The sequence below is a fragment of the Poecilia mexicana genome, unplaced genomic scaffold (genome assembly GCF_051168715.1).
Source record: "Poecilia mexicana isolate PSO_F unplaced genomic scaffold, ASM5116871v1 scaffold_2, whole genome shotgun sequence".
NCBI lineage: Eukaryota > Metazoa > Chordata > Actinopteri > Cyprinodontiformes > Poeciliidae > Poecilia > Poecilia mexicana.
The window spans coordinates 24,871,404-24,884,485 of NW_028263371.1; the positions used below are offsets into that span (position 1 = coordinate 24,871,404).

General features: G+C 42.8%; 2 protein-coding genes and 1 long non-coding RNA gene across 4 annotated transcripts in view; 1 reads left to right on the forward strand and 2 right to left on the reverse strand.

Moving 5' to 3' along the window:
- Positions 1–10,325, forward strand: part of gart (phosphoribosylglycinamide formyltransferase) — a 26,464-nt gene extending 16,139 nt beyond the window's left edge. Inside the window, exons 2-24 of the mRNA XM_088013141.1 lie at positions 3,928–4,509; positions 4,667–4,755; positions 5,139–5,207; positions 5,288–5,437; positions 5,629–5,724; positions 5,799–5,973; positions 6,054–6,165; positions 6,256–6,324; positions 6,402–6,527; positions 6,603–6,690; positions 6,818–7,072; positions 7,150–7,381; positions 7,663–7,757; positions 7,827–7,936; positions 8,067–8,265; positions 8,342–8,593; positions 8,672–8,824; positions 8,910–9,113; positions 9,185–9,325; positions 9,390–9,520; positions 9,585–9,726; positions 9,818–9,933; positions 10,005–10,325. Coding sequence (XP_087869267.1) covers positions 5,293–5,437; positions 5,629–5,724; positions 5,799–5,973; positions 6,054–6,165; positions 6,256–6,324; positions 6,402–6,527; positions 6,603–6,690; positions 6,818–7,072; positions 7,150–7,381; positions 7,663–7,757; positions 7,827–7,936; positions 8,067–8,265; positions 8,342–8,593; positions 8,672–8,824; positions 8,910–9,113; positions 9,185–9,325; positions 9,390–9,520; positions 9,585–9,726; positions 9,818–9,933; positions 10,005–10,196 — 3,033 coding nt within the window. The 5' untranslated portion in view covers positions 3,928–4,509; positions 4,667–4,755; positions 5,139–5,207; positions 5,288–5,292 and the 3' untranslated portion in view covers positions 10,197–10,325. The remainder of the gene's footprint in view (positions 1–3,927; positions 4,510–4,666; positions 4,756–5,138; positions 5,208–5,287; positions 5,438–5,628; positions 5,725–5,798; positions 5,974–6,053; positions 6,166–6,255; positions 6,325–6,401; positions 6,528–6,602; positions 6,691–6,817; positions 7,073–7,149; positions 7,382–7,662; positions 7,758–7,826; positions 7,937–8,066; positions 8,266–8,341; positions 8,594–8,671; positions 8,825–8,909; positions 9,114–9,184; positions 9,326–9,389; positions 9,521–9,584; positions 9,727–9,817; positions 9,934–10,004) is intronic.
- On the reverse strand, positions 1,415–3,593 carry LOC148160721 (uncharacterized). 2 transcript variants are annotated; one of them, XR_015762386.1, is made up of 3 exons: positions 3,132–3,593; positions 2,639–2,807; positions 1,415–2,119 (listed from the first exon to the last, which is right to left on the reverse strand). It is a non-coding gene; the product is annotated as an uncharacterized LOC148160721 (long non-coding RNA). The 2 variants fall into 2 exon arrangements; XR_015762385.1 differs by having other exon boundaries at positions 2,639–2,812.
- hemk2 (HemK methyltransferase 2, ETF1 glutamine and histone H4 lysine) lies at positions 8,853–12,541 on the reverse strand. The gene is made up of 7 exons (XM_014977692.2): positions 12,271–12,541; positions 12,107–12,193; positions 11,023–11,113; positions 10,728–10,811; positions 10,522–10,663; positions 10,322–10,446; positions 8,853–9,110 (listed from the first exon to the last, which is right to left on the reverse strand). Exons 1-6 carry the CDS (start codon positions 12,405–12,407, stop codon positions 10,331–10,333), a joined length of 657 nt encoding a protein of 218 aa, XP_014833178.2. The 5' UTR covers positions 12,408–12,541; the 3' UTR covers positions 8,853–9,110; positions 10,322–10,330.
- Positions 12,542–13,082: the final 541 nt, after the last annotated feature.

The window sequence follows — 13,082 nt, forward strand, 5'->3', positions numbered from 1 at the left end:
CAGTTAATACATGAACTACGAAGTAAAGTTTATTCATTTCGCATCACAGTGAACTTCTGTTGAAAGTGATCCCAAAATAATAAAACTCGGCTAAACTCGGTGGGTGGAGCTAATAAGCAGGAAGTAGTTCAGTCTTCAGACGCCTTCAACGCCTTAAGTTTGTTTTCTTCATGTTTTAGTTTTACTGTACAAATTGTTTAAGTTTTATCACGAAAACAAATCCAGCTTCAGATCTATTGCTACATTTAGTTCATTTTATTCAGGATTTTCTGTCATTTAAAGGTACAGACACGTGAAATAAAACCAGGTTTTTAAAATGTTTAAACCCATTTTTAGCCTGTTGATCATAAGATCAGATGGTAGATTGGAGATCTGATGTGAACAGAACTAAACCCGGTTCTGTCCAGAGGTTGAAGCCAAACTTCAGAAAATGTTACAGTGGATGATTTTTATTCACATCAGTTTTTTTCTTCTGTAACTTAGGAAGTTACTGATATAAAGTATTTTGCCAAGTGATGTATAATCCATAAACTTTTCACACATTTTTCTCCGTTCAAATAGTTTTAATACGTAAAAAAATAAATATTTTTCTTCAAACTTCTGTGAGCTCACACTGGACCCAAACAGCTCACCAGTTCCTCAAACTGAGAACAGGAAGTTGACCGACCTGCAGCAGGAAATATATCAGGTTGTATACTAATTCCTGCTTCTACTAATTCATGCTATTGTTGCTATATTTTACTTTTCAAATATTTCAGGTTGAATTCAAAATAATGCTTCTGCTAATTCATGCTATGTCTTTGGCTAAATTTCACTCTTTAGCAAAAGATTTCTACCATGTATGTCTGTAGCTTTATTCTGCTTTTATCCCTATTTCTTATGCTTTGTTCTGCTGTGTTTTGCATTTTCTGCAGCAATCATTCTGCAAATATTCATCCTCACGGCTGTTTCGCTAGGAACAGCAATTTTTCTAGTTCTTCTTCTGCCTCCCTTAATGCGGCTCGTACCGCTGCATGCCCACCAACAAAAATGGTATCAAGGCAGTTCATTAACATTAGTACTAACATTAACATTTGGGTAACACTTTATTTGAAGGGGGTTGAATAAGACTGTCATGACACTTTCATAAACATGACATAACACCTGTCATGAACATGAATAAGTCTTCATGAATATTTATGACTATTGTCATAAAGCGTCATTCGGTAAATTATGACATTTTTAATACAAAGTTGACATTATTCAAAATGTCTTCGTTATGACAACTTGTCATTAACCAAGAAATCATGATCTAACATAAATTTGTCATAATAGTAGTCATAATGATTTAATTATTACACTAGCAAAAGATTTAACAAAACAATGATTGATATTTCCACTCCCTGAAATAAAGCAAAACAAGTAGGACAAGCAATAAAGATTTCACTAAGCTTTATTACACGGTCAAATGATTTAATAACAGACTCATTAACAATTTCTTTTACATCAACTAAAGTGGAACAAGTAGAACCAGTTATGAATATGTCATTAAGTGTCATTACTGTGTCATTAATATTAACTGTTACCTCAAGTAAAGTGAAACAAGTAGCAACAATTATAAAGATGTAATTTAGTGTCAAATGCAATGCTAACAGAGTTATTGATATTAAGTCTTACCTCAAATCAAGTGAAACACACTGGACTACTTATAACTACCATCATAACTGTAGAACAAACCCTTTGTACATTGGAATAAAACAAAAGATAACTTGTTCTAAGATAACAGAGGGTTTAACGTCTGGTCAGTATATTGTTACTCTGAAATGCTGATTGAAAAACTAAAACAGAATTACTTATTCTTTAACTTAAGAAAATAGGTTCTTTCAACAGTAACATTTTTTGCTTTGATTATGTCAGCCATCTCCTTCGTAATAGTCTTCCTGTAATGCTCTGAAAACAGGAGATCTTCTTCTTGTCTTCATTTCCTGGAAGCAGCTCTTTGAAGGTGTCCAGAAATGCTCAGAAATTACAGCTGCTCTTGCAATAGTTAATCATGGCGAAAGCCTTTTCATGAATTCAAACTTGGTGAATCTCTTCTGGACATTCTCATAGTTGGTGATGACTCAATTCATTGTGGTCACTTAAAAAAATAACAAAAACAAAAAACAATGTCATCATATTCCAGCATTTATTTAAATACCATTTCAAAAATGTCCCTTGCTGCACACTGTCAGAATGGTAGACTGGCAGACAAATGCCTAGTTAACATGACTGGTTGTTATAAAGTGAAATACAATTATTTCTTAATACAAGTGGAATAATAACTGGAGCTGAACAAAATTATTCTGATCAAATATTTGTCTGGCAGAAGTTCAGACTGTCACTGTTATTCGAATGCATCATTTAACATATAGTTTTAGGCACATGAATGCATCTTTTTATTTAATGAGCATTCTAAATTATTTCTAACCAGATACTCTAATTTAGGGTTGTTTGCAAGAAGCTTATTAATAAATAAATAGATTTAACATCAGTTTTAGTTGTCTAAAACGTAACTTAACTCAGCTGGTGAATGTTGATTCCTGCTCCCCATTCCCCACTTACCTGGCTGTCCCACCCCACTTCACCTGGTGAAAATATTAACACAAAAACAACTTACCTAATTTTCTTGGGGAATATTTCATCTGCTTCTTTCTCTTTGGTCAAATAGGAACTTCTTTCTCTGGTGGCTGGTCCTTATTATCATCCTCCACACTCGTAGCATGTCTTCATTAGGCAACTTTGTCCTCCCACCATGTGTCCTTAGGCTAGCCTGGGTCTTCATTTGGCTAAACTTGCCAAAGCAAAGAACACAAACTCTGTGTCACATCAGCCAAGTCGCTAAATAATGCACATGAAGGATAACTTTGACTAACATATTAGCTTTTAATTTGCTAGATTAAAATTGGAGGGGGGAAAACAATTTGCCTGTCTTTAAAATATATTTAATATTAAGGGCTAACGTTACAGTAATTGTGTTTAATAACTTTAGCTAACATTAACTTACAGCAAGGTAGGATTGGCTTGAATTGCTTATAGCTAACATTACAGAGAAAGAGAACATAGTCAATGTTATTTTCTAAAAGAAAATGTAAAGTTAATAAGACACATACCTCAAACTTCGGCTTCTTTTTAAACAGGAGGTCTGGCCGTTATAACTTGTGTTAGGTTTGCGCCACAATATGGAAGATTTCTTCTTCACCAACACACTGCACGCCTGTTCGTGCACTACTGCCTCTCACTGGTGGAGATGGTGTATTGCACTACTTAGCCCTTGTGTTTAGAAATGGGGTCCATACCAACCGACCCCACACACGTAAAACTTTTATCATTTGCCACAGTTCTCTACGTTTGCCTCAGTCCTCGCACGCACAAGGGTTAAAACAGCCTTAAATAATGTTTCAAATGCTAAGTTCATAAGTGCTTTGTAGACATCTTGCTGTAAAACTTTAGGATCGATTAAATTAAGAAAATTAAGACTAAACAACATGGCAGAGCTTTATAATATTACTACATCAAGCTAATTTTTAAAGTTTAATCGGTAATACTTTTATAACAAATTTATGTCAGATCATGATTTCTTGGTTAATGACAAGTTGTCATAACGAAGACATTTTGTCTAGAATCTAGACAAAATGTCTGTTATGACAACTTGTCATTAATCTAGAGTCTAGATTAATGACAAGTTGTCATAACAGACATTTTGAATAATGTCAACTTTGTATTAAAAGTGTCATTATTTACCGAATGACGCTTTATGAATATAAATATCATAAATATTCATGAAAACTTATTGATGTTCATGACAGGTGTTATGTCATGTTTATGACAGTGTCATAACAGTCTTATTCACCCCCTTCAAATAAAGTGTTACCAAAGTATTTAAGTATGAAAATACATCAAATGCAGGTAAATGATTAATGAATGTTAGTTTTTAAAATATTGTTGGATGAAATATCCAGTTCAGTTTGTTTGTCTCTGCAAAAATGTTTAAAAATAAAAGTAAAGTGGAAAAATTGGGATTTTCAGTCAGTGGAGGAATTTAGCTGGTGCAGTTTTGTTTTTCTGACAAAAATGTAATGTTTAGTTTCTTCTGTATGTTTTGTTCTTAGTATAATTTAAGGTTGATTTTATATTTGGGAAAAGTGCTTTAGAGTTTCAAGAGAAACTTTATCTACTTACTTATATTCGTGTAAATGTGTCAAACTTAACCACTTAAGGCTTCACAAAGTTGTTAAAGAGTTAAATTACTTTAATTTTCTTGTATTATGATCATTAAAGATTAATTATTGATTCATGAAATGTTAATGGTAATTTATTGCAAATTGTAAAAAAAAAAAAAAAAAAAAAAAGAAAGAAAAAAGAAAGAGAACTATTTTTTCACTTTAGCTATCAGCGATAAATGAACTACGTCTCCCGTGATGCTTTGCGCGTTCTCTCCCAGAGGAAGTTGTGGAATCCAAAAAGTTTGCCTCCCATCATTTGGTGAAGGTAAGACTCCACACGTGTCGACGGTGTTTGCTTGTCTTTCGTCTTTATTTTTCTCTTTTTGTGCAAACTTTGCATGTTTTTCTCACCCTGCGTCACTGTGAGTCCACGCAATGCGTGTGTGTGTTAATGTTGTGTTGCGTGACATTTGTCCCCGCAGCTTCCACGGAGGGTCAGTCCACCCACAGAGGGCAGGGAATGCACATCTGGTGAAACGGGCTGCGACTAATTCCTGGTTCATACTAAGAGGTTAGTTAATTTTGTGGATGTCGACGTGTTTTTGTTACTAGATTCGCTTTAAAGTCAACAAAGCGTAGAAAAGAAAAGCTTAATTTTGATGTTGGATGTAAATAACGCATCCATGTTTTAATACAGCATTTTAACACTGTTCCCAGCTTATTATATGAGCTTTTCTATCAGTTCGTGTGTCTAAAAGCTGCATGTTCAGTTTGCTTTGGGTCACATGAGCCGAGTGACTCGAATCAGAGTTAAAGATGTTCAGCTGAGGTCAAACACTGGACTCTTTGTTGTCCCAGAGATTAGCCTGCTCATCTTTACGCAGTTTCTGCAGTAATCTGGGGCTCCAGATCGATGCAAATTGTGCTAAAAGTCTTGTTTGGTTTTTATTCCAGCTGATCTATTATTTACGATCTAATCGGACCTCCATCCCCTGGAAAAGGTCACGGCTCTTCCTGCTAAAGGTCAGCGCTTGCATAATTACACGGTGACTTCACGCGTTGAGTGGAAATCCTCCTTTAAATTGAATCTGTTCTGGTTCCAGTCGCGATGGCGGAGCGGGTTCTGGTGGTGGGAGGCGGAGGACGGGAACACGCGCTGGCCTGGAAGCTGGCCCAGTCGCCCCGGGTCCAGCAGGTTCTGGTGGCTCCGGGGAACGCGGGAACCGCGAGCTGCGGCAAGATCAGCAACTCTGGTACCTGGGAAGAATCTCCTCTGAGAAACTGACTTTGTTGCTGCTTGAGCTGTTATCTGAAATGAGTCAAAGTGTTTTTCGTGGGTCAGACTCCATGCTGCGTTTTTGCTGCAGGGACTTGATGGAAATCTATGAAAACAGAAGCGAGTTTCTGTAGCTTTCAGCACCACTGAGGCTTCTTGTTTCTGCAGAGGTGTCGGTCAGCAACCACAGCATCCTGGCTCAGTTCTGTAAGGACCACCACGTCGGTTTGGTCGTAGTCGGACCCGAAGCTCCGCTGGCAGCAGGTGGAGTCGAGATTCCAGTCGTTTTTCTCCCTCGATCAAACCTCAGGCGGTTCTGACCCGTATCGTCTCTGCAGGTATGGTGGACGACCTGAAGGCGGCGGGCGTTCTGTGTTTTGGACCGACGGCTGCAGCGGCTCAGTTGGAGTCCAGTAAGAGTTTCGCTAAGGCCTTCATGGAGCGTCACGGCGTTCCCACGGCTCGCTACGGCTCCTTCAGCGACCCGCAGGACGCCTGCAGCTTCATCCGCAGGTCGGCTCCGAGCCTCTACTTGTCTTCTGAAACCCAAGTTAAAAAGTTTGGTTCTGAATCTGTTTGGACTTTCTTCACAGCGCCGACTTTCCAGCTCTGGTGGTGAAGGCCAGCGGGCTGGCGGCGGGGAAGGGAGTCATCGTCGCCGGGGATCGGGACGAAGCCTGCCGGGCCGTCATGGAGATCATGAAGGCAGGAAAATAAAAATATCCAAAACACTCCACACCGAACTAATGCAACTTTAAAAAGAGTTGGTTTTATAAAAGATCCCTGTTCTTGTAGGACGGAGCCTTTGGGTCGGCAGGAACTACGGTTGTGGTCGAGGAGCTTTTGGAGGGACAGGAAGTGTCTGTGAGTTTAATGTTAAACTTTCTGCTAAATTGCCTTTACGAAACGTTTGAACTTAATTTTGTAAAATTGTCTCTAAGTGTTTGTGCTTCAGCGACGGTACCTGGGTGTCTCTGATGCCGCCGGCTCAGGACCACAAGCGACTCCAGGACGGAGACCTGGGGCCCCTCACCGGCGGGATGGGCGCCTACTGCCCCACCCCACAGGTTGCTAGGAGACAGTTGCTAGGGTGACTTTGATCTGTTATCTTCTCTGGTTTCTAGCTGACGGTTTTCTCACAGGTGAGTCAGGAGCTGCTGCAGCAGATCAGAGAGACGATCCTGCAGAAGACTGTGGATGGGATGAGGCAGGAAGGAACTCCTTATATGGGTAAAACTGATTATAACAGATTGAAGGTTTAGAAATAATCCAGCAGGAATTAGATTATTTTATAGTTTAAATGGAAGCCAAAGGGTGGTGTAGTAAAAGTACATTTTCTCATTTTTTGTATTTCCAGGCGTTCTGTACGCGGGCCTCATGCTGACCAATCAGGGCCCAAAGGTTCTGGAGTTCAACTGCCGCTTTGGCGACCCAGAATGCCAGGTTCTGCTTCCTCTGCTGCAGAGCGACCTCTATGACGTCATCATGAACACTGTAAGCGGGAACCTGGCCTCCAACGCCCCTGTGTGGCAGCAGGGCAGCTCTGCGGTTACCGTGGTGATGGCCAGCGCCGGATACCCGGGTTCCTACCAGAAAGGGGTTGAGATCACAGGTCGGCCTGCTGCAGGGTTCTGGTTCTGGACCAGAAGTCGAGGCGTTGGGTGCGTGACGTGGTGTTTTGTGCTGCAGGTCTGACCCAGCTGCAGGACGCCGGGCTGCAGGCGTTCCACGCCGGCACCGCCCTGAAGGACGGCCGCGTGGTGTCGAGCGGCGGCAGAGTGCTGGCCGTGACGGCGGTGAGGCCGAGCCTGGACGCCGCCCTGCAGGCGGCCAATCGGGCCGTGGCCGCCGTCGGGTTCCCGGGCGCCGTGTACCGGCGAGACATCGGCCACCGGGCCATCACTCACCTGAACCAGAACCGGTCTGTTAACTTTCTGCAGCCACTGCAATAAAAGGCTTATGGATAAAGTTGACAATAGTTAAAGTTGTTGGGTATAAATAAGCCAAAAAGACTGAGATGCATTCAGACAAAGATTTGTTCCAGTTTACTGACCTACTTTGTGTTTGTCAGTAATTATTTCCAGTTCTATGCAGCCAGTTTATGTTTGTAGTTAAATATAAAGTAACTTTTATTAGCTGCTCATTCACCTGCTGACATGCAGTCAAGATCTTTAAAGTTTTCAACATTTCTTTTTGTTCCAGGCGTCTGACCTACAAGGACAGTGGAGTGGACATCGCTGCTGGGAACCAGCTGGTGGACATCATCAAACCTCTGGCCAGAACCACGACCCGACCCGGTAACGCTCCTCTGCTCTTTGGTAACAGGGAGTTTGTGGTTCTGCTCCACTGATGTTTCTTTCTGTCAGGTTGTGATGCAGAGCTGGGAGGTTTTGCTGGACTGTTTGACTTGAAGGCGGCCGGGTTTGTTGACCCGATCCTGGTGTCTGGGACGGACGGCGTTGGAACCAAGCTGAAGGTCAGAGGTCATTTTTAGTGTTTAAAGTCTGTCCTTTGAAACATTCCCTGGATAAATATAGTCTTTATTTTGTGTCACCTGAGGTTTTTCACTAAAAAGTAGTAAATTTGTTGACCGGTTCTGTTCCCAGGTCGCCCAGGCTTGTGGCCGTCATGGCGGTCTGGGTCAGGACCTGGTCGCTATGTGTGTGAACGACGTTTTGGCTCACGGCGCCGAGCCGCTCTTCTTCCTGGACTATTTCTCCTGTGGCAGTCTGGACCTGCAGGTGGCCTCCTCCATCGTCGGCGGCGTCGCTAAGGCGTGTGAGGCGGCCGGCTGCGCCCTGCTGGGTAAAAACCGACCCGAACCGACGCAGCCGGTCTGAAACCCAAACGGACTTCATGATGTTTCTGAACCATCCGACAGGCGGTGAAACGGCGGAGATGCCCGGTGTTTACGCTGCAGGAGAGTACGACCTGGCCGGGTTCTGCGTCGGCGCAGTGGAGCGGGGCGCCTTGTTGCCACGGTTACAGGACATCTCGGCGGGAGACGTGCTGATTGGAGCGGCTTCCTCTGGGATTCACAGCAACGGCTTCAGTCTGGTCCGTAAAGTTCTGGAGAGAAGCAAACTGAGCTTCAGCTCTGCTGCTCCGTTTGGGAACCAGGACCAGACTGTCGGTCAGTTTCTAATAAACTTTGGTCCAAATGTTGGAAGACTTAAAAAACCTTGATTAATTATTTTTAATTTCCGTTTAGGTGACGTGTTGCTGACTCCCACTAGGATCTACAGCCGCCTGCTGCTGCCCGTCCTGCGCAGCGGGGCGGTTAAAGCCTACGCTCACATCACCGGGGGAGGGCTTCTGGAGAACCTGCCCCGGGTTCTGCCCCAGGGTCTGGCAGCAGAGCTGGGTGAGAGGAAAGCAGACAGACTCTGATCTTCATTCAGTAAAGTTTAATGGAAGGAAGAAACACTGATGGTGGTGGTCTGTTGCAGATGCGTCCCAGTGGAGGATTCCAGCTGTTTTCTCTTGGCTCTATGAGGAAGGACGTCTGAGTGAGGAGGAGATGAGCAGAACCTTTAACTGTGGGCTCGGTGCGGTTCTGGTGGTCGGTCCGGCTGATGCCCAGAAGGTTCTGTCTCAGCTGCAGGTCCATGATGAGGCCTGGGTGGTGGGCCGTCTGGTTCCTAAGCAACCTGGTGAGAAAAGAACAGTTAAAGCAAATGTAGATGTAAACATATTCAGCTCATCTTTTTATTTTTTTTTCCAGATGTTTCCTCTGTGGTGGTTTGCAACCTGAAGCAGAGCTTGATGAATGCTGGGACTGTGGAAGAGAAGGATGCTGGTTGCCATGGAAATGGCGCGACAACACAGAAGAAGACCAGAGTAGCGGTTCTCATCTCTGGTACAGGTGTGTTGACGTCACCAGATGTTTGGTGGTGATGCTCTTGGTGAACATCTCAGGTTGTGTTCAGGTACCAACCTGCAGGCCCTGATGGCTCAGGCTAAAGCTCCAGGCAGCTCTGCAGAGATCGTGTTGGTGATTTCCAACAGACCTGGAGTTCAGGGTCTGAAGAGAGCAGCGCTGGCTGGGATCCAGACCAGGGTAGGTTTGGATTTATCAGACTGAATGTGAAGGTTTACTGACTGGTTTGTTTTTATTCCAACAGGTTGTGGATCACAAGCTGTATGGCAGCAGAGCTGAGTTTGACGCCACCATCGACTCGGTGCTGGAGGAGTTTGGAGTGGAGCTGGTCTGCCTTGCTGGTTTCATGAGGATCCTTACTGGGAACTTTGTCAAGAAATGGAATGGTATGAAAGTCTTTATTTGTAAAGTTTATTTAAAAATAAAATGTCTGTGGTTTTCATTTGGACCCCAGATAACTTTAACGTTTTACTCCAGGGAGGCTCCTCAACATCCATCCCTCTCTGCTGCCATCATTCAAGGGGGTCAATGCCCAGAAACAGGCTCTTCAGGCTGGAGTGCAAATAACTGGGTGTACTGTCCACTTTGTAGCAGTAAGTGTTGCAAGATGAAAATACATTTAATAACCTGCTTCCACACAACACAAGTTCTGCTGTGTTTGCAGGAAGAGGTGGATGCAGGCGCCATCGTGGTCCAGGAAGCGGTACCAGTGTTGGTTGGAGACACAGAGGAGAGTCTGTCTGCCAGAATCAGAGAGGCTGAGCACCAAGCGTTCCCTAAAGCTCTGGAGCTGGTGGCCAGTGGAGCGGTCAAACTGGGACCAGATGGACATGTAGTCTGGAAGCAACAGAGTTAAAGTGTCTCCACTAATGCATGTCTGACAAATGATCAGAAACCAGTTTTCATTAAAGTCAATCACTGACTGTAGCAATAACATAGATTCTGCATGACATTACAATAAATGACAATGATTGTTCTTACCTTTCACCGTCACCTCTTCTGGTTTCTATGGAAACGCAGGACAGCCAGCCTCTCGTTCCCAGCTCTGGTTGACAAGCAGGTCTGTCCTTCCAGCCCAAACTGCCTCATTAACCTGATGATCTCCTCTGTGGGGAAACAAAACCTTCAGTTTCTCATTATTATAACTTCTTAGATTTTGCATCATAAACATTCCTACTAACCTGGCTTGTTCTCAGCGATGGTGACGAGGTAAAACAGGCCCCTACTGGAGAGCAGCTGAGCAACCAGAGGGAGGAACCTGTCAGTAACCTGTCTGCCTCGCTCTCCTCCGGCCCAGGCCGCCTCTACGCCTCTGCTGCCCACCTGGACATTTAAACAAGTCATTAGATCATAATCCAAATATTAATCTAGCTAGCTAGTTACAGACCTCTTCTGATGGCGTCACAACATAGGGAGGATTGAAGAGGAGGACGTCCACCTTCCCACAAAGTCTTGGCAAAAGACTCTGCACCTGGAAAACAATACATCATTTAATACAAGGCATTGCTAGGTTTCCATACTTCAAAATGAATAAAGTTGAATGAAATTTCTTTGAACTTCAGCTTACAGTAACATGGTGTGAGTCTTTAATTAATAATGCTTTGTTAAAGTCACTAACAGTTTCATTCAGCAACACACACATAACTTTTGTTCCTATTTAGACGTTTCTCTGTGATCGGTACCAGGTCTGTGATGACAGGCTGCAGGGCGACCCGGTTACAGCAGGCGGTTCTGGCTGTGCACTGAGCTGCAGCTGGATTCACATCAGTGCAGCTGCAAGTCAAAAACAAGTTCAGAAACATTTCTGATGGGCTCCTGCTTTACGCGAGTCTTTTCTGACTTCACACTGATGATGATCGTGTCTCAGGAGGGAGGAGTTTGTCTGGTAACCAGTGAGTGGGAACCTCATGTTTTGTGTCAGTTGTTGCCTCCTTGTCAACAAATTTATAGCTACTACTGTCAGTCTGAGGGAAGCTGTGGCTACAAAAGGCTGGACCACCTGGTCAGCATGCAGCGAGGTCACATGACACCTGGAGTCTTAGTGTGTGATAAACTAAATATGATTTTTATTTATTTATGATTTTTATTTGTAAAAGGAGGCCTCTACTATGTTACTGTGATGACACTAAAGTTTGATATAATTATGGAAACATGTCCAAGCTCTAATGCATCCTGGTACAGTGCTCTAATTCAAATTACAGAGAATCAGTTGAATAATTTATGGTGCAAATGTTGTGATGTCGCTACATATATTAACATTTAGAAACTATATTCATATTATTATGATCTTTCGTATTTGGCCAAATACACCAGTCATTATTCTGACCAACTACAAAACTACTTTTCCTTTTATATTTCTAAATTTTTGCTTATTTTTTAGTCTTGATTATTTCGAATTACAATCAGTGACATTTGATTTTAAGATTTGCATGTTTGGGGAAAATTTAGGATTACATGGATTAAGGTTGTAAATGCAGACTAAAAGAATGCTGATATTGCATTTTAGGAAATACAATGTTTATTTTGTTACCAAAAAAAGGAATAGTTTGACAAATATACACATTACACATATGAATCAGCCCCTATGGAGGATTCGTGTGTTTTTAGATCCTTACTTTACGTTTCCACACGAGTTCAAAGCTTCAAACATGGCTTTAGAACCTCACTTCCCTTATTTTAAATTACCAGACGTCTCTTTTCGCTGATTTATGGCATAAATCTTTTTACTATCGTGTCTGCATTGAATACAGTGTCAGAGTGACTCACAGGTAGAGAGCTGAAGGTCCGACCACCGACGCCAGAAAAGCAGAAACCGCTCCGGAGCCGCTGCCCACCTCCACGCACACGCAGGGGCTGCAAACAGCGTGAACGGCCCACAGTTACACGGTGAAAACAAACACCGTCCACAGGGAGGAAAGGTGCAGCCCTGCCTCATCTGCTGCAACGTCTCCGCGTCTTTCTCCAGCGCGTCCATCAGCAGGAACGAGTCCTCCGCCGGCTCGTAAACGTCCTGGAAGCTTCCGCGTCCGGCGTGGGAGTAAACCGGCGTGGGGTAGCTGCTGCTCATGTCAGCTGCATAATGTAAAGACAAACCTTAACAACTTAAAACGACTTCTTAACTTCAAACGCGTTCGGCTGTTTTCTGCCAAACAAAAACCATGTGTTGGTGTGGAGAGTTTCGTTTGTGTCCAGCGCCACCTGCCGTCCAGGAGGAGAAATTACAAGAGCTGCCGCCTTTCCAAAACTGTTACCGTCATGTGAAAACCTGCTAGTGTTCATGTTAGAATAATCGTAAACCATTCTGTAAGAAACTGGTTTGAAGTGGCGTCTTAGCAGTTCTGCATAATTTGAGTTTGAATAAACACATAGAAATCTAAAACCTTTTTTTAAAACCATCATTACAATATGTAGTTTTGCATTTTGTTGCTCTACATTCCTTCAAATTAATATAATTTGTTCAATTTTGATATACTTTATTCAATTCAAAGTTACATTATTTCAACGTTCCTCAAAGACTTGGATATAAATGTAGGCATTTCTCCTGCAGCAGTCTGTATAACGGCACGTTTGAATGAGCCACTGACTGAAGAAACCACTTTTACAATTTTCATTAAAAGCAGTGTCAAGATTGAAAATATGTCTGGATTTGATGCAACATTCTTCTTTGTATCATCACATCCTGAGGTTGTTGAGCCTCTTCTTGTCCCTGGATCTGACACAAAGACATGAAACTCTAAATATC

Coding starts and splice junctions, on each gene's coding strand:
- hemk2 (XM_014977692.2), bottom strand. CDS start 12,407: ATGAGCAGCAGCTACCCCACGCCGGTTTACTCCCACGCCGGACGCGGA. Junction 12,194..12,270: donor GAGACGTTGCAGCAGATGAG/GCAGGGCTGCAC, acceptor CGCTGTTTGCAG/CCCCTGCGTGTGCGTGGAGG. Junction 10,447..10,521: donor CATCGCTGAGAACAAGCCAG/GTTAGTAGGAAT, acceptor GTTTCCCCACAG/AGGAGATCATCAGGTTAATG.